General features: G+C 35.2%; 1 protein-coding gene across 1 annotated transcript; it reads right to left on the reverse strand.

Moving 5' to 3' along the window:
- Positions 1-10,740: 10,740 nt before the first annotated feature.
- On the reverse strand, positions 10,741-20,193 carry LOC140143333 (uncharacterized). Its single transcript, XM_072165193.1, has 6 exons — positions 20,136-20,193; positions 17,580-17,708; positions 16,817-16,930; positions 16,248-16,280; positions 12,502-12,612; positions 10,741-10,967 (listed from the first exon to the last, which is right to left on the reverse strand). Exons 1-6 carry the CDS (start codon positions 20,191-20,193, stop codon positions 10,741-10,743), a joined length of 672 nt encoding a protein of 223 aa, XP_072021294.1.
- Positions 20,194-20,798: the final 605 nt, after the last annotated feature.

The following is a 20,798-nucleotide window of genomic DNA, read 5'->3' on the forward strand; positions in this document are numbered from 1 at the left end:
TACATTACAGAGATCGGACACTAATCCCAACCATAACAAACCATGTAAACAATGATCACCTATATTACAGGTGATATTACAGGTCTATATAATACAGGATTAGATTAGTAAACTATAGCTGTGTTCACACATGCACTTATTACCGGTAATATTTTATCTAGGCTTATGTCCGATCGAATTAAATATTTCCGCGTCCACATTTGTCGGCAATAGCGCTATACGCTGTCGAAGTTACGTAATAATCGGATTAACTACCATAGCAATAGGTGAATCATGATGATTACTTGCACCTGTAAGATTAGTATCTTTGAAAAGACCAGTATTGTATTCAATCTATATGTCAAAATTGTTTTCACCTATTGCTATGGTAATTAATCCGATAAATTGCGTAACTTCGCCAGCGTATGTCCGACGTGTTATGTCCGATAAGCCTATTACCGGTCATAAATTCCTCCTTTCTACATGAGCATCATCAGAAAATTTAACCCGATTTTATATTTTTTCACTGAAAATTCACTTTCAATAAACGCCCCTCTTTAGAAAAAATTACAGACAATGCGGTAGGTATGTCATGTAAGAAAAATGCAAATTCAAAAGTTCCAAAATTCAGACCAATTTTGTATTTATGTAGGTTCTATTATTATTATTATTATTATTATTATTATTATTATTATTATTATTATTTTTATTATTATTATTATTATTATTTTTATTATTATTATTAGCCCTACATGGTGGACATCTTTGAAAAAATGACAAAAAAACAACAAAAAACAATGACTCCGATCATCATGCTATTTTTTTCTTGGGGGTCCCAAATTTACAAAAAGTCGGCTTCAATAAAATTGCGACCTCCCCTTTTTCGTCAGCAAAGCTTTTATGACCCCCCACCGTTTGCACCCCCCAACAGGCATCAGTCTTTTGGAATAAAATAAACACACTATCTGTAGTCATGTTGTGTTGTGACTCCCTACATTTTGGTCATCAAAAATATTTTATGACACCCCCTATTTTTCTTTCCGTTGGGACCCCCTAATCATCTTATAAAATCCAATTACATGCCTTTCTGTTATCATGCTTATGGCTTAATAAATGTCATTTCCATCTACTTCCAGGGCCATACTGCCCCCCCCCCACTGAGCCCTCTGGAGGGTTTACATTTGCTACCCCCCTAGAGACTCGTGTAGGTCATCCCAATAAGGATGGTCAATTGCTCCTGCGCCTGAACTTTTTACCCGATCATGGAGGGTGCGATGGAGAGTTTTAAGTGCCTTGATCTTAGCATGTATCTGCTCCCCGACCGTATGGGGAATCCCCTTGTCATGTAATAGCGTGGCTATCTCCTCCCAAAGCTTTTTTTAATCCCATAAATACTTTCCGTGTCTCTCCAAATTTTGAGGATAGCCAATGTTCCCTTGTCATTCCAACTGACCCCTCTATTGCGTTTATTTATATTAATATTTGCAGCTGCAGCCATGATGACATCACGCAGTAAATTACTCTGCTCAGTGGCGTAGATTTCTTTTTGACATTGGGGGGATGGAGTTGGGGAAATCAAATTCAAGTATAGTCAATCCAGCACCTTTTGGCGACAGAATAAGTTTTTGGTTCAATTGTCCGCGAAGCTCTTGAAAAATGTTGCTATTTTGAAGCCAAACTGATGAAATAATGATGTAAAAGTAGAATAAATGCGCACTTTTGGGGCAAAAAATTGACAAATATGAGGTTAATTTGGTCAGAAACCCATTATCAGGCGTCAACATGGGGGGGGGGGTGGGGATGATTGTATGGACCATCCCCCTGGCAAAATATTGGGGGATTTATCCCCCCCCCATCCCCCCGGGATCTACGCCTATGACTCTGCTTAAAATTTTGCGCGAGTGATATACTCACAAAGCGATGAGGGTCGAGTTTTTAGCTTATACAGTGTTTGTCTGTGATAATGCCGCCTCGTGAAATAAATAAATATAAAATCCCAAATTATCTCAAGGATATAATTCTTTTCTCCCTCCTTTTCTTACATCTTCTCTGATATTTGCTAGTGTCAATGGTTATTGTTAAAAGGCAATAAGGTGTGTAATTGCAATATTTCCTCTGAATAGGAAAGACTCTCTACATCGAGTTATGTATGCTGGTGGTTCGCAATACTGTTATTTAAGAGAAGGTATCTTCCAAATCCAAATCGAAATGGGGTGACAGCAGTTCGTGCAACGTCATTTTTCGCCATTGCTATTTCGTTGCATTAAACAACTGTCAAAGTGTTTTGCTTATGGATACTATTCAGCAAACACCAAAATGTTTTAAAACATGATAATGCATTATGTTTTTGGTTTTAGTTTAAACAGTTTGATAACATATCAATATCGGTTTATATAAAAATCATGAAAACTCTTTTTTAAAACGTGTTATACTGAAAAAATAATACAACAACATTTTAAACCAAAATTCAAAATGTTATAGTAAAATATCGTTCGGCAAACATTTTGTGTACTTAAGTCTATTGTGTTAGAATGTTTTCCAACAAGTTTTGAACAAAATGTTTTTTGAATGTTAAAACCTTTTTATACCCTTGACCCCACATACCCTTTAACCCGACATTTAACGTGTTCTGTAATATATTTGTGTTTGCTGGGTAGTAATTGAACTAGGCACATTAGAATATCTATTTTCATTTTGCTTTAAAAAGTAAACAGGGTACTATTTATATGATAATGGAGTTTGTTTCTTTTATTCGAACATATACACCATAACGACTTCCTAGCCATCCAACACCAAACTCTGTTTAGGTTATTTAGACAAATATCATGCACGTGTGAACATAGGTCTATACTTATTTTCCAATAGCTCTCAAAACTCAAATATCGCTAATCTGGACTGAATGCTCAGAGCAATTAGATACAGCCAGTCGCAGTGCATATCAATAGGGCCTACCGAGGAAAGTGGGTTTGATGAGAGAAGATAATCTTCTCTGGTTCAATGCACCCAAGGTGAATCAATGTGTGCTCCCTATATCTTTAGATATATTTGTCTCAGCATTGCGCTACCATGAGCTTTTACATGTAGTCTTGATTCAGACTCTATGCGGCTATCACAAACATACTACGAACGACGAGCGTTAGGACCGACACAAACTGGCTGTGTAGGAGGCTAGTTTGGATGTGAACGGCATTATCACGTTCTACCGCATAATGCCGTAATCCGTATCCCGTATGGCGTTTGCAGTGAACGCCTCTTCGCAATCTCTCTAGTAAATAGCATTTACAAATCTGGATTTCGCAGATAACACCATTGAAATTGAACAACCAGTTCCAAAGATATGAGCAATTAAAGAGTTTCCAAAACAACAGGAAACAAGAAGAAATGTTTCCTTTGTGTGGTTATATCTCAAAATCAATATTTCCGAGTTCCGTCTGATTTTGCTTGATCGCATCACATATTAGGAATATAGAACAAAATTGAAAGGATGAGAAGCAAAGAGCAGTAATATAAAATGACATCCGTCCCTGGGCATACATCCAGGCTACCAAGAAATGTCAATTCTATCTCATAACCTGTATCATATCATCTATCTCCCTGTCGGGTCATTGGTCTGTAAAGATGTTGAGCGTACATAATTTAAAGTGACACTTTTATTACCACACTGCTTTACAACTGTATCTCGTAACATAACTCAAACAATCCAACTTAATATAGCACAACCATTATCAACGACCACGTGCGTAGCAAACAGAACCATCTTCTGAGTCTTGGGCACGTTTCAATAACAAATTAATGTAGGTGACATGGCTAAGGCTGCAATTAAGCAATATAGAATTGCGATGTATTTTAGCATCATGATAAAGACCTTTCAAATCGACATTTTCTGTAGACAGCTGTTGTTTGTTTATGGATGACGCAGTTTATGTTTGCGGGGCACTAACGCTATTAAACAAACGCAACTATTTAGACTCAGCACAAACCTGCATGAAAGGTATGTCTTATGTAAGATATGTTTACGTTGCCAAATATCAATTTGTCCAAATCTAAAGTGCCGAAAAATCACGAATACATTATACGTACATATCCTTTAAAGTTTTAAAAGCAAATTTTGAAAGATGTCAGGTAGAATTGCTACTGATGCAGTCAACCCTCATAGCGCAAAGCATCTAAAATGAATTACATTTCTAGCTGATCTTGTATTTTATGTGTTCGTTATTTATCAAAGCAACATTAAATACGCAATATTAGGCATTTAGAACAAAATTGAAAGGATGAGAAGCAAAGAGCAGTAATATAAAATGACATCCGTCCTTGGGCATACATCCAGGCTACAAAGAAATGTCAATTCTATCGCATAACCTGTATCATATCATCTATCTCCCTGTTGGGTCATTGTTCTGTAAAGATGTTGAGCGTACATAATTTAAAGTAACACTTTTATTACCACACTGCTTTACAGCTGTGTCTCGTAACATAACTCAAACAATCCAACTTAATATAGCACGACCATTGTCAACGACCACGTGCGTAGCAAACAGAACCATCTTCTGAGTCTTGGGCACGTTTCAATAACAAATTAAAGTAGGTGACATGGCTAAGGTTGGCATTAAGCAATATAGAATTGCGATGTAATTTAGCATCATGATAAAGACCTTTTCAAATCGCTATTTTCTGTAGACAGCTGTTGTTTGTTTATGGATGACACAGTTTATGTTTCCGGGTCACCAACGCTAACACAAACACAACTATTAAGCCTGTGCACAACCCTGAACCTGCATGAAATGTATGTCTTATGTAAGATATTGATGTTTACGTTGCCAAATGTCAATCTGTCCAAATCTAAAGTGCCGAAAAATGACAAATACATTACACGTACATATCCTTTAAAGTTTTGAAAGCAAATTTTGAAAGCTGTCAGCTAGAATTGCTACTGGTGCAGTCAACCCTCGTAGCACAAATCATCACAAATGAATTACATTTCTACCTGATCTTGTATTTTGTGTGTTCGTTATTTATCAAAGCAACATTAAATACACAATATTAGGCATTTAGAACAAAATTGAAAGGATGAGAAGCAAAGAGCAGTAATATAAAATGACATCCGTCCTTGGGAATACATCCAGGCTGCCAAGAAATGTCAATTGAGTCTCATAACCTGTATCATATCATCTATCTCTCTGTCGGGTCATTGGTCTATAAAGATGTTGAGTGTACATAATTTAAAGTGACACTTTTATTACCACACTGCTTTACAGTTGTATCTCGTAACATAACTCAAACAATCCAACTTAATATAGCACGACCATTGTCAACGACCACGTACGTAGCAAACAGAACCATCTTCTGAGTATTGGGCATGTTTCAATAACAAATTAATGTAGGTGACATGGCTAAGGTTGGCATTAAGCAATATAGAATTGCAATTTATTTTAGCATCATGATAAAGACCTTTTCAAATCGACATTTTCTGTTGACAGCTGTTGTTTGTTTATGGATGACGCAGTTTATATTTCCGGGTCACCAACGCTAACACAAACGCAACTATTAAGCCTGAGCACAAACCCTGAACCTGCATGAAATGTATGTCTTATGTAAGATATTGATATTTACGTTGCCAAATATCAATCTGTCCAAATCTAAAGTGCCGAAAATGACAAATATATTACACGTACATATCCTTTAAAGTTTTGAAAGCAAATTTTGAAAGCTGTCAGGTAAAATTGCTACTGGTTCAGTCAACCCTCATAGCGCAAAGCATCTAAAATGAATTACATTTCTAGCTGATCTTGTATTTTATGTGTTCGATATTTACCAAAGCAACATTAAATGCGCAATATCAGACATTTAGAACAAAATTGAAAGGATGAGAAGCAATTGCGATTTATTTTAGCATCATGCTATAGACCTTTTCAAATCGACATTTTCTGTAGACAGCTGTTGTTTGTTTATGGATGACACAGTTTATGTTTCCGGGTCACCAACGCTAACACAAACACAACTATTTAGCCTGAGCACAAACCTGCATGAACGACACGATCAATTGTAAGGTATGTCTTATGTAAGAGATTGACGTTTACCATGTTTACGTTGCCAAATGTCAATTTGTCCAAATCTAAAGTGCCGAAAAATGACGAATATTTGCACTTTTCTTTTCATTTATACTGTCATATTGTGAAAAGCCAAATAGCGGAGATGTTAGCTCATTATGTCAGAAAAATATTTTACCCGATGTCATCATGTTGACATTGGTTAAATATCAAAGCTGTATTTTTGCTCAAAAAGGTACCGTGATTCATGGCATTTCTAATCCATCATTATAATCCCTAGCTTACTGAATACACCTCACTGCACCTTGTTCTCCAAATTTTTCCGATCTTGATTTGAAATGGTCTATTATTACCAAAACATTTGGTTAAAGTTAACTTTAAGGTAATAAGTGTCGCATCACCGTTCAACCTATTGCTGATATAAAATAACATGTTGCTGCATGATTTACCCGGGATGAATCAATCATTTAAAATGTGCATGTTATTGTGGATGAAGCGCCTTTAAAATCCGATTTCGCTACTACTTTGCAAAAGTAAAGTTCAACAGACAAACCTTCAATTACCATGGTTGCCACATAAAACACACGAATCTTAGTACTAGATATGTATTTATTGATAAAAATAGTTCTTTAGTTTCTTGTTGATAACAACATTATAAGTTAATCATCTGCCATTTACTTCAAAAACATCTAATGCAACTGAGGTTTAGTTTAACACATTGGATATACTTCTTATAGTTTTGTTAACTTGTACATTTTATATAAATTAATAAATCGTAAAATTGTATATTATAGTTCATTAGAGGTCAAGTCATGTCCGATATGACAGTTTGTTGGTCATGTTGGTATTTCTCCCCTGAAAATGAAATGTCTATCTACTGCCATGTCCAGAGCTGACTTAACCCAACCATTCAGGGATCGCAGACTTTCGGGTCTTACATAGCACTTCCTGTGGTTCATTCAATCTCACATTATCTTTTATTCATTATTGTAATATATATCATGTGCTCGTATAATGAGTAGAATAAATTAAAATGAATAAAATAATAAATGAATGAATGAATGAATGAATGAATGAATGAATGAATATAATTTTTAATTAGCTTACGACTACATCCAATGTATATTTTGGTCCTTTGTAACAGAGCTGTTAGCTACTTCTTTAAAGGATGTCTCCGGCAATATAAGATTACGCCGGTGATGTTAGAAAAATAATTATCAAGCATGAATTACATGGTTTTACTTAAAACAAAACTCATAACGATCATAAAAACGAACAACAACAGCCGGCTCTCAACACGCGATATTCAAAATTTCCGCGCTGAAATTTTCTTATGCAATGACGTAATGATTATCTGTGCGCAATTGTCCCCAGCCTTCATTGTAATACTGAGACGTCATTGCACTAGACAATTTTAGTGCCCGGGAATTTGGAATATCACGTGTTGAGAGACGGCTTTTGTATTCATTTTATGGTCAATATGAGTTTGTTTAAAACAAAATCACGTGATTCGTGCTTGATAATTGTTTTTCTAACATATAAAACAACATGTTCTGATTGCCTGAGACTTCCTTTGAGTATTATACGCAAAGCTGATGGCAGGATGGATACTACATAGTCACTGTAGTATAGTACTTCAGGACATTTTCTTCTTCATGCATCTAATAAATGTTTGGTAAATCCGAGACGGAGTGAAGTACTCCAATGTGGTCCTTTCTACCAGTTAATCTAAGAAGACTGGATTCGATGTAGTTGTCATTCATACTGATGGCGTAAATCTATGGGTGACAGAGACGTGTTATTAAAGGTATTTAAGGGATCTGGAATGAGCGTTTTGAGCGTTTCGACAGTATTTTTTGGGACATCAGAGCACATCAGACATATCGAATTGCAATCTGAATACGAAGAATGTCTTTCTGATATCAAATAATTTTCATTTTTTGAAATTCACGATATAATACAAATTTTATGACAAATTATTAATATTGGACATTTTTCACATTTTTGATATATAACAGTTCTCGAAGTAAATTTGATAAATCTAATGATACATTCTTAAAGTGTATGTAGCTGGGAGGAAAAGCCGACGATCAATTGAAAATTTTGACCTTTCATATTGAAGATATGGATTTATTCCCCAAATGACCTATTTTGTTTTGGTGTTTTGGGAATAAAATCCATATCTTCAATACGAAAGGTCAACATTTTCAATTGATCGTCGACTTTTCATCCCACCTACATACACATTAAGTATAATTTATAAAGTTTACTTCGAGTACTGTTAAATATCAAAAATATCAATTTTTAATCATTTGCCATAAAATGTGTATTACATTGCGAATTTCAAAACATCAAAATTATTTGATATCAGAAGGACATTCTTCGTATTCAGAATGCAATTCGATATGTCTGATGTGCTCTAATTTCCCATAATAAATACTGTCCAAACGTTCAATTCGTTCAACGCTAATTCATTATTCTTTGGTTCACCTCAAGTTTAGTATAATAGGGACGTCAATAATTTTTCGTAGTTACGCTGCAAGGGTGCAGAAAAACTGTTGTGCCTTTGAACAGGTGAGTGTACGCTCTGCGCGATTAACATTACACCCGCGATTCGATACTTCGACCAGCGAAATACACATTTACACACATACCCGCAAGAGGTACATTGTGGGGGCACCCCCATAGGGTTCGTGTATGCCGGGCGTGTATGTTGCATGTTTATTGGTACAACGTGACATTGTGGGGGGGGGGGGGGTATAAATAGGTATGAATATACATTGGGGGGGGTATTGAACTGTGTGTTGATACTCTCATAGTGGCTGATGGTGGCATGTATAGTGTGTCACTCTGATGGTATTTTTAAGACCTACCCTACCCCCTCTAGAGGCACTAAAATGCCTTTTGCAGATGTCTTCATTGTGTGGGGTAATGTCGAAATACGCTCACAATGTACCTCCTGCACACTCGCCACTACCAAATATGAGACAAACCGATGTACTATATTGAGGGTTGAGAGCCAGAAAGCCTCAACTCACAATCACCTGCTCCCACAAAATGAGCATAAAGTCGCCAGGGCACTATAGAAGATACAGTTCATTGATCATGACAAAATTCAAAAGAGAACAAAAGACATTGTGACGGAACTTGAAAATTGATTTGTGAAGACCAAAGCAAGGAGCCAACTTTATGCTCATTTTAGGAGAGCTGGTCATAGTGAGTTACGGCGTTTTGGTTCTGAACCCTCGATATATAGCTTAGCTCAAACTTAGCGCAAGTCAGTAACTATACTTGAGGTTTATGAATGAGTAGGTGTTGTTTATAGGGTATTGTGTAAAATGTTACTCTTGGACTGAAGAATAGGGGCATGACATAAAGAAAGGGCAAAGCATTATAAGATTTTTCTCATTGCATTAAGGTCCGTTCATACTACCACCGCATTTGCGATGCGTTGCTTTGCGATGACGATATATCAATTACTTTTTGCCGCAACTCAACGCAACTCGTCCCATTTCCAAGTTAAAATGCATTTAACTTTATTGCGATATCACAATGCAATGTTTTGCAATACGATGCAGTGCGGCAACGCATCACATCGCAACGCAATTGCGACGTAGTATGAACGGACCTTTATAAACCCATTCTGTACTTACCTGTACCCCCATTTCACGTAACTCATAAGCCAAAGCAAATGGTTCCTCCCCAGTGAAGAGTCCGTCAGTAAATATAATGAGAATGCAGGGTGCCTGCCAGCGACTGTGGACAAAAACCTTCTTTTTCATTGTAGTCAGTCCTGATGTTAACTCGCTTCTGGATCCTGTATTTATCACACACGGAATCGAAGTTTTATATGAAAATCACTAAAACAAAAGATGTTATTGTAAAATAAAACTGTGTAAACTTTCAGTCATCTTGGATTAGTTGTCACCGACGTTGTGTCCAAAAGCTTAGGACCGTGAACCCAGTTGGTTTGAACGGGGAGTCAAAGAAGCAGTGATGGCCGACCAACCGTCCCTCAACATGAGCGAGGAGGTTAAAGGTAATCTGTCACATAGTTGGGATCGGGTCATTAAGCAACGTCGTCATCGGTTGACATCGGATGACCGTAAATCTTCCACTCAGCTGAAGGCCATAGATTTTGGCCGCAACGTCGGTAACAACATCTAACCAAAGAGATTTTTTTATCTGGTTGACGAGATTTAATTTATCACAATTTGTTATTGTAAAATGTTTTTTGGCATAACATTTTACAATTTGTTTTGTGTCAATACTTAAATAACACGTCATAATGTTTTGCAGCAAGTTTTCAAAGATGTTTTTTAATGTTTATTAAAAAGTTTTATTACCTTTGAATGCCCTTTATATAATCAAACATTTTAACATTTTTTTGTAAAATGTTTTGTGTTTGCTGGGATTGTGGCTCATTATTAAAGATATCGATGGTTGCGAACAAGAAAGCCAATCACCTGCTCCCACAAAATGAGCATAAAGTCACCAGGGCACTATAGAAGATACAGTCCATTAATAATGATAAATTTGAAAACAGAACACATTGTGGAGGAAATATTGACTTTTGAAGACCAAAGCAAGGAGCTAACTTATTTTGTGCGAGCTGGTAACGGCTCTCTGATTATGAATCTTTGATATGTATACACTTTGTATTATAGATGCGTATCCCGGGATTGAAGATTTTCAATGCAGAAAACTGTTTTAATCACGCAATACCTAATATAATCATACCTTGAAAAGGCACCTTTTCCAATTTCCTTAGCACTCTCTCAATGGACTCAGGTGAGTCAAATAGATTGAATGCTATTGGTGAGGTTGTACTAAATGGTACCACAGCTGCTCGTATACCACCTTTGGCTCTGAAGTCCAGCTCACACAGGTATTCTTTTAAGATACGAAGACCTAATATGTACTGTGTATAACCAGTACTACCTACAGGAATAAAAAAAGGTTTTTAGTTTCATCATTTTTGTCTGTGTTTTAGTCATGAGTGTTGACTTGATCCAGACGCGCTGTTAATAGAAGATATCTTGACTTGACTAAGATTGACTTGACTAAGACTAAGACTTGACTTGACTAACAAGTGGATTTTGTCCACTATCATTATTGCTATTGTTGCTACATGTATACTGCTGTCCATCTATAAATTTGTAGCTACTTTGTATAGTACCAGTGCACCATCAGTCCAGTACCAGTCTGTGCGTGTTCTGTACGTGTAATTCCGATAAATTTGTACTCCAGAATACTCCGGAAGAAATTGAAAATACCCATACAGGTATTCTAGAGTGGCCTACCAATGAAGTAGATACGCGGCACTCTACTTCTGCGGCGGGCAAGTTTTTGGAACTTTAACTACTAATGAAACTTTTGAACTACAGGGTGTCCCAGACAAAATTACCGAGCAAATAAAATAAAATTGAATGTAAGTCGAGAAATAGACATAAAAAAAATGTAAAAGGTAGCGCATAGCTTATTTTGTTGTGCATCACATACGAAAATTTTATTTGATTCGGTTGACTGGTTGCGAAGAAATGAACGATTACATAATGTGTGCATCAATTCAGTTCATTCCAAGTTTGATCAACAGACGCTTTTTTTCATACTCGCTCACCGCTGCTTAAAGTTTGTGTATCTCATTAAATTTAGTCCATACTATATATTATTTTATAATCGGACGGTGTTATGTCATTCATGCTTTCACTGAAGATGAATAACAGTTTGTCCGTAAAACGTTGATTTCTGCAATTGGAAGCTTTCCAACTTCAATTCTTCATGTTGTGCAAATATGTTATATTTTATCTTTCCAAAGAACATTTGAGACAAGAATAACAATGATCAAATGCTTACAGCTTTACGTGTGGATTTTGATACCATGCAACATCATTTCTGTTAAAGTTATAAAAGATTTAAACTTTGCATTGCAATATCTTGGAAATATTCCAAAAACATTAATGTGTGTGAGAAATTTTTAAGCCAGCTGGAATTCTTTATGCAATAATTCTTTATGCAACATTAACGAAAAATATATATTTACAAGTACCGAGCATCATCTTACATGCAAGCTTTCATTTTCAATATCGTGCAGGTTTTCAAATTTGAACAAAACCTAATTAAATGTTTTGCAAGAAACAGATTGTTTAAAAAGAACGAGGATTTCACAGAAGAAAATATGAAGCACATTGACAGTTAACAACTAGTGTGCATTATGTTGAATGATCTTTCTTTCAAACCTGAAATGAAGTGAATTGACACATGCGTTATGTAATTTCTTCGCAATCACTCAACCGATTCCAGCCAAATTGGCGTATGAGATGCAGAATAAGATGGACTACATGCTGATGTTTCGATTTTGGATTCTGATGTCTATTTCTCGACTTACGTTTAAATTTGTTCGCCCGGTAATTATTTATGGGACACCCTGTATATATCAAAATGAACCGCTTTTAGAGTTTTTATGAATATATACCTGAAACATCCATTAGTATTCCCAATTCAATACCAGCACCGTATTGTGGTACTTCATCTCCTTTACGTAATTCAGCCATGGTTTCAGACGAGCGAGGAGTCTCACCATGAGCTAAACAGAAAAATAACGAATCATTAAATTTCGGAAACACCAAATATTTACAAGATCGATGCATTTCTAAATTCAACAGTTCTGGGATTCAACTTAACTTGGCGATTTAATTGCTCATTGCTAATGATATTTGCCACAAAATTAAAAATGTAAATAAAGTCTGCACAAAAAGTAACTCAGCTGTTAAAAATACGCCTATAGATTCAGAACTAATAATTGTTTTCACAATATTTCAACATAAAAAGAAGGATGATTTGTCCAATTTTGTTCAATATTGACAATACATCAGTGTTTTGAAAGAAAAATACCCCAATTTAAAAGTTGCAGTTATTTGTATTGATTTGAAGTAAGCGCGAAGATAATGGCGGGCTTTACGTGTTTACAGTGCTGGCATTATAACCATTGATCGCTGTAAACGGCAACTTTTAAATTCGGGTATCTTTCTGTAGAGGCACTACTGTGTTGTTAATATTGAAGGACATTTGACAAATAAATCATGCTTCTCTCTATGTTGAAATATTGTGAAAACAATTATTAGTTCCCAATCTATAGGTGTATTTATAACAGCTGAGTTACTTTTGTGCAGACTTTATATTTTGTTACTATCTTTTATATTTGAGCTTTGTATCTGGTGATGGTTTAACCAAGTCTTATTCTTACTATAATTGTTATGTAATGATATAATGATATAATTAGGATATAATGATATAATATGATATAATTATGAATGTAACGGTGAAGATTTTTAGGGTGATTTTCTTTTTGTTCAACTTTGGATCCAGGGGCTTACTCAGGCGATAATAAATGTCCAATCCCGTTACACAAAATAAATAGACACGATGGAAGACTTGTAGATATACGCTGTTGTTATACTCCGGCTTTAATATATTATATGATGATACGCAGAAATATGAAGATGGATGCAATATAAATATATTTAATGAATAATGATAATTGAACTGAAGTTGACCAGTTGGAAGCTAAGATGGAAGGTTTGATGTTTATCAGTTGGTGGCTAAGATGGAAGTGAGGTAAAATGATCAGAGACAAGTTCACATGGGAAAAACACTTGAAAACCAACCTAAATACCATCTCTGCAACAGCATAAATAATAACCCTAACTAAGCATTTACTTTATGACACATCTTAACAATACATAACATGTTTAAGAGATAAAACTTTCTCATGAATAATTCATAAGCACGTCACCTACCATCTCAAGCCAAAAGATAAGTGGCAATAATTTACACCACACTTAAGTTTTTAGGATAACAATACACACTCATATAAAAGAAATCAATTGCTAAAGTGCTCTTATAACTTCTATGAATGGAAGACAATAAACAATGAAGACATAAACATTTGAAAAACTCATAAAATTGAGAAGTAAAAGATGCCTACATTTTCATGATCAAAAGAGGTGACTGACCTTTCAAATTAAAGATAAACCATGATCTATTAAAATAATTTCAAAGACAATGATGATTACGTCAATATACAATGGAAAATAAGATTACTTGATGATGATTATGATCGATTAATTACACAACAGATAGAAATATAATTTGATATGAAACCAAAAACCTACATTAATTAAGAATGACACAATCAAAATAAACAAAATAATAAACATGGTAAAGAATCATATTACCTTAAGTCTTAACATTTCAACCCCTACCCTTATTATTAAAACCAACCATTCTGATGCCCGTTACATGAATTATATCATTATATAATAAAATATTCCGGGAAAAGCTTATTATTAAACATAATAATTATTGTAGACTCATATAATCAATTATAAACTAAATTACATCTCCAAATAGATAATAAAAAACCTCTTTCAATACCAAGGACAAACTTCCTGTTTTTGTAGAAAGGTGGTGTCTTAGTGCCTATAGTTAGCAGGTCAGTGGTGTACCGGACACGTTTTCGTGGGTAGGCAAAATTCCATAATATTCCAGCTCACGTTACCAACATGACTTTAACGGACTAAAATATAAACAAATAAGGATAAAACGGTTAAAGCAGTCCAAACAGATGGATATCACAAACCTTGAATGTAAAATTTTGTTCGGGTATAGTTTCGGCGGTCGGTCATGTCGGTACGAACACTGCCATTCATTCATTTTATTCATTCATTTTATTGTCATCTTCATCAATACATTATACTCAGCATAACAGAGATAAGCAATGAGGAATATAATGATGTGATGAGGTAGATGCATTACAAAGCCAAAGGCCTGAAAGTCAATGCATCACCTTTACATTGAATAATATATAAGTTTAGATATTTACATAAGAAATAAAAATAAGTAAAAACAGAAACAAGACAACACAAAACCCACCTGAATATCACTTATATACATTAACCAGTCGAGTTAATGCAAAAATATTTAAAAAGCGTTTATAAGTAACAAGTAACATTCCACAAAGTACATTTTCATAGGATGCTATAGTTATTTGGCAATATTTCAGGGCGTCCGTCGGACGGGATGGATTTGAAAATAGCACGTCAGATGAAAATGTGGAACGTCTTGTACGTGCGGACTGTAGATATTTTACACACTGGTAGACATCATCACCATACAGGGTGTCCCAGAAAAAATTACCGGGCGAATGAATTTGGACGTAAGTCGAGAAATAGACATCAAAATCCGAAAATCGAAAAGCAGAGTGTAGCTCAGTTTATTCTGCATCATATAGGCTAATTTTACTGTAATCGGTTGAATGACTGTGAAGAAATGAGCGATTAAATAACGTATGCGTCAATTCACTGCATTCCAAGTTTGAAATAAAGATCATTAAACACAATGCGCACTAGTGGTTAACGCTGTCAATGGGCTTCATATTTTGTTCGGTGAAATCCTTTTCGTTCTTTTTAAACAATCTGTTTTTTTGCAAAACATTTAATTAGGTTTTGTTCAAATTTGAAAACTTGCACGATATTGAAAATGAAATTTACCTTGCATGTCAGATGATGCTCGGTAAAATATCTTTTTTCTTTATTATTGATCACATATGAATATGTTGCATCAAGAATTATTGCATACAAAATTCCAGCTGGCTTAAAATTTCTCACACACATTGATTTTTTTTGGAATATTTCCAAAAATTGTTATGCAAAGTTTAAATCGTTTAGAACTTCAACATTAATGTTGCATTTTATCAAAATTCACACGTAAGCACTTGATCATTGTCTTTGTTGGCTCAAATGTTCTTTGGAAAGTTAAAACATAACATATTTGTACAGCCTAAAGAATCAAAGTTTTCTCGGACAAAACGTTATTTATCTTCAGTGAAAGCATGAATAACATAACACCATCGTATTATAAAATAAATGTGGACTAAATTTAATGAGATTATACACAAACTTTATGAAGCGATGAGCGAGTATGAAAAAAGCGCATGTTGATCAAACTTAGAATGAACTGCATTGATGCGCGCATTATGTAATCGTTAATTTCTTCGCAACCAGTCAACCGAATCAAATATAATTTTCGTATGTGATGCCCAATAAAATAGGCAAATTTTAATTCTGTTGTCTATTTCTCGACTTACGTTCACTCGGTATTTTTTTCTGGGATACCCTGTACTGTTAGACCATTACGATAGTCCCTGGATTTTTTACTTACCTATGAAAAACTCTCCAAAATCTTTCTCTTGACCTGTACGTGAAAATAATACCGAAAACTTTAAAAGGCAATGTGTAATGTGAAATGTCGTATTTCAGTGAACTCCTTGAACTAATTATCACCAACATTTTATCGGCAAAAAAAAATATAAATAAAAAAAAAAAAAAAAAAAAAATGCAATAATCGTCGTGCTAGGGTTTCTGTGAATAAAAGGTAGTTTGAAATGTTTTATGGCATGTTATCTTTAATAAAATAAGTAAAGTTCGTGATGTATTTTGAGTTATATACCGTGAAAGACCCTACGCCGCCATTCCCTTCACAAAGAGGTAATAAGACTGTAAATAAATAAATAAAGTAATAAAAGGAAGGACTAAGAAAGGAAGGAGGACTATTCCAGTTGAAATCCATACACCTCTATTGAAGACATTACCTTAATCTTAGGTTTCAAACGGAGTCACCCGTACATATAACCAGATAACTCGAAATTGATGGGAGATTAAGATCATGTCTTCCACAGGGGGCGTGGATTTTAAATGGAATAACCCAATCATCCTCTAAATTCTCCTTACTAGCACAGAATCCACACGACTTGGCACATTTATCCGCCATATAGTTGCTGTATCTTGGGTGAGTACAAGCATATAGAATCCTTTGACATCCATTTCTGAGGTCTTCACATGGTTCTGAAAAGAAAAAGAAAAAAAAAACGTTGTTAAAATTAATCTGATAGTTGGATTCCACAATGATGCATGATCTCAGACATAATACATAACTGATGATGACCTATGTTATTCTATATATATATATAGATAGAAAGTAATGAACTAAAGTTTCTAATGAACTGATCCATCTGTATATTTATTTATATATATAGATAGATATATAGGCCTAGCAAGTAGTTGCAAACTATGATGACATGTGTTATTGTAGGTAGATAGCAAGTAGTCGCATACTATATTATGACATATAAGGTATAATACATTGTACATGAGTAAGGCACTTTATCTCGATTACTCCTCTCCACCCAGGTGTGAAATGGGGAGCTGTTATGAATACTGTCCATTGAGCGCCGCCCAAAGGTATGAGCATGCCTTGGGCATTGTATGGCAGCTGACATATTCTAACGACGGCGGAATAAATGTAAAGCGCTTTGGTACATGTTCACATGTGAAAGGCGCTGTATAAATACCAAGATTTATTTATTTCATTTATTTATTATGTGTCACCATAGATTGGCGGTTTGTGTCTCCCTCTCTGCCTTTCTATCATTCTGTCTGCCTGTTGGTATATAAATTTAGGTCTGTTTATCTGGCTGTTAGTTTGCATTCTTACCTGAGCAATTAACCCCCTTCCACTCTGGTGTACATTCACAATAACAGTCGGTAGAATTCTGTACCAAGTAGCCTCCGTTATCACACGATAGGGTGCATTCAAAACCAGGCGAACCAGGACCAATTGGCTCTGAAATATACAGCAAACATAAACATTTTAAAAACGTTTTAAACGGGTTATATTTTGGTAAAAATGTTATTAAAATAACACTAAAAGGTCGAGTTTTATAAAGGTCATGAAAACGTTTTAAAACGTTTTGTATGATAACACACTGCAACTACATTTTTAAAACTGTTGTTAAAATATTTGTGCAAATATACACACTAAAAATAAGTTAAAAGGTTTTATACCTTATAATACTCTTTTTACAAAAAACAGAACTCCCTTTGCGTCTTCTTTTTCTCCTATTTTTGAAAAGTTGATCAAATATATTTTGGTATTTAAAGAAACCCGTAATCGTTAGCTTTAATAAAACAAAATAATTATTTCAGCCGGCTCATAATTTTTTAAGATATGCTCTTCAAAATAATGTACCCTTTTTTCACTATGTCCACGGATGAGGTTTGGCTACATCAAAGATTAAAATGAACGAGGGTCACCAACTAGCCTCCAGCATCTTCGCATTACTGCTGCATTCGCAACCGGCATTCGCAAGTTCCTGGCGCACAAGGATGGTACGCAACGCAATTGATGCTACGAGGACCAGGACTGTAGAGGGCAGAGCAGCACAGTAAACTCACTTCAGAAGAATCAAAGACAAACCAATCAGCCCTTTTCAGGGCTATACCTTTTATCCCCATAATGAATAAAGATTTAAATAATGTTGACAACTGTCTTGCAAGTAACAAACTGAATCTTAATGTTGATCAATTTAATTGGTACTCCACCAAAACTTGCAAACTTTTAACGACGATCTTAATATAAACATCAAAGGAACCCGTCTTCAAAGGACAAAGCATTGTAAACACCCTTGCGTTGAAGTTGATGATAAACTGTTATGGAACAATTACATTGACCAAGTGAAAAAGAAAGTTTTAACCGGTTTGTATTTTCTAACGAGAGCTGCTAATTTATCCCCAAACATCATCAGTATCTACTTTGTAAAAACATTGTTGCCACTCACTTTGACTATTGCAATGTTGTTTGGGGAAGATGTAACAAAACCCTTAGTAATAAACTCAGCAGCAAAAATTATTACAGGTGTAAGTAAATATGAGTCTAGTACAGAAGCTTTAATTGTTTTAAACTGCAAAAATCTTGAAAATAAGTTATATATAAATGAAGCAGTAATGCATAAAATTGTTAACCAAGCACCAACATATCTGTGCAATAGATTTGTTTGAAAGCGTGTAGGAATTCAAATACGGACAAGGCATAATGGTAGGCATTCTGTCAGAACTGATAGAGTGAAAATGCAGTAATATGAATAAAATTGTTAACCAAGCACCAAAATATATGTGCAATAGATTTGTTTGAAAAAACAACAACTTTAGTTCGATTCTGTTGTTTGGAATCAATCAATATGAGAAAGCATGTAGGAATTCAAATACGGACAAGGCATAGTGGTAGGCATTCTGTCAGAACTGATAGAGTGAAAATGTGGTTCCATTTTTGCCAATTACAAAGATCGAGCATTTTGGAATATTTACCGTCGAACCGGAATATAATTTGCAGACTACATAAGACGTTTCAGGTAAATTCTTAATGTTCTTCTTAGCAAGAAGATACAAAATATTGGCAACTTTTGCAACTTCCTACAATAAACTCTATATTCTGTGATAGTCCGTATTTCATGGTATATGCCAACACTCTTGGGTCGTGTTCAAAACTTTACCGATAACACAGCCTTTGTGGTAAAGTCTAGGAAAAGAATGTGGCAATTCTTTGGTTAAAAAACCGATACTGTTAAAAAAATATCGGGATTATAACGTAGGCGATCCTTATGGTTTGCAAAAGACGTTGTCAGATGAAAGAGCTTATAAATTAATGTCACGGACAGTAAGATCCACAATAAGTATCCCATCTCCATTTCAAGCAGAAACGCTTTTCAAAAACTTATCACCCCTTTTTTCAACAATCGCTGAAACCTAATGCAATTGCAGGCGATCTGTAAAAAACAGCTTGAGTGTCAATGACTTTGAACATGGGACACCGAAACACATGTTTACATTGGCGTGAGACCTATTATAATGATACAATAATTAGCTTTCCCAACTAACAGCTTTCATTTAACCGTTATTTGTTAAACTGAGATATTTACTTAAATTAATGAATTTATCGCAAAACTTTTAGGAGAACGCTACTTTAATGCTCCCATCCCTTAAGTAGCTTCTTTATGTTTGGGATATTCCAGTTGAAATTAATTCAACCCTATGGAAGACATGGCCTTAATCATCCACACTAGGAGTGTGAATTTCAAATCGGACTACCCGCATTGGTGCCCCCATTTGAAATATACACCCCAGTGTGTTAAAGATTGAGTCATGTCATCCATAAGGGTGTATGGACTTCAAACGGAAGAGCCCTATGTTTACATTTATGGCTGGTCAATCTTACCACACCTGCTGCACATTTTTCGACATCTGTCGTAGACAAAGGGATAAGCAGAACACATGCCGACGTTGTAAGATGCTCTCCCTGGGTCAGGATCACATAAGAAGTAGTGATTTGAACATAAAACTATAGTAAAAACAAAAACGAAACTGAGTTTAATATAAAGTAATAAAATGCTAAATAATTATTTACAGTTTTAACCTTTCTTTTTTCTTTTCCTTCCCTTTCCTTTCTTTTCCTTTCCTTTCTTTTCCTTTCCTTCCTTTCCCTTTTCTTTTCGTTTCTTATCTTTTCTTTTCCTTCCTATTATTTTCATTCATTCTTTCTTTTCTTTCTTCCTTTCTTTCTTTCAAGGGCGTCAATCCTAAGTTGATCGTGGGGTGACACAAGGTGTGTGATGTATGACCGCAAAGCCAGCATCTCGTTGCGCTTTCGCAACACATGGTGGTGTCTGAGAGGTGCCTTTACAAAATGAGCTCCAAATAAAGGTATTTGGTGGACACTTTTTACACTATTATCGTCAGTCAACATTGATAGGTACATTTTCACGGGAAAATTTTCTGGACACGTGACCAATGCGTATCAATGTGAGTGTAACCTCGAGCCTGATCTCTGACCCCCGGCGGTGACCTCGCTATTCAAGTCTTAGTAATTTTGAATTGGAAC

This window comes from Amphiura filiformis, chromosome 2 (genome assembly GCF_039555335.1).
Source record: "Amphiura filiformis chromosome 2, Afil_fr2py, whole genome shotgun sequence".
Taxonomy (NCBI): domain Eukaryota; kingdom Metazoa; phylum Echinodermata; class Ophiuroidea; order Amphilepidida; family Amphiuridae; genus Amphiura; species Amphiura filiformis.

What these genes read in the sequence shown, in the direction of transcription:
- LOC140143333 (XM_072165193.1), bottom strand. Translation starts at nt 20,193, where the DNA reads ATGTGTTCTGCTTATCCCTTTGTCTACGACAGATGTCGAAAAATGTGC. An exon ending in GTCGTGTGGATTCTGTGCTA is followed by an intron (nt 16,281 to 16,816) that starts GTAAGGAGAATT and finishes TTTCACGTACAG; the next exon opens with GTCAAGAGAAAGATTTTGGA. An exon ending in AATACTAATGGATGTTTCAG is followed by an intron (nt 10,968 to 12,501) that starts GTATATATTCAT and finishes TTATTCCTGTAG; the next exon opens with GTAGTACTGGTTATACACAG.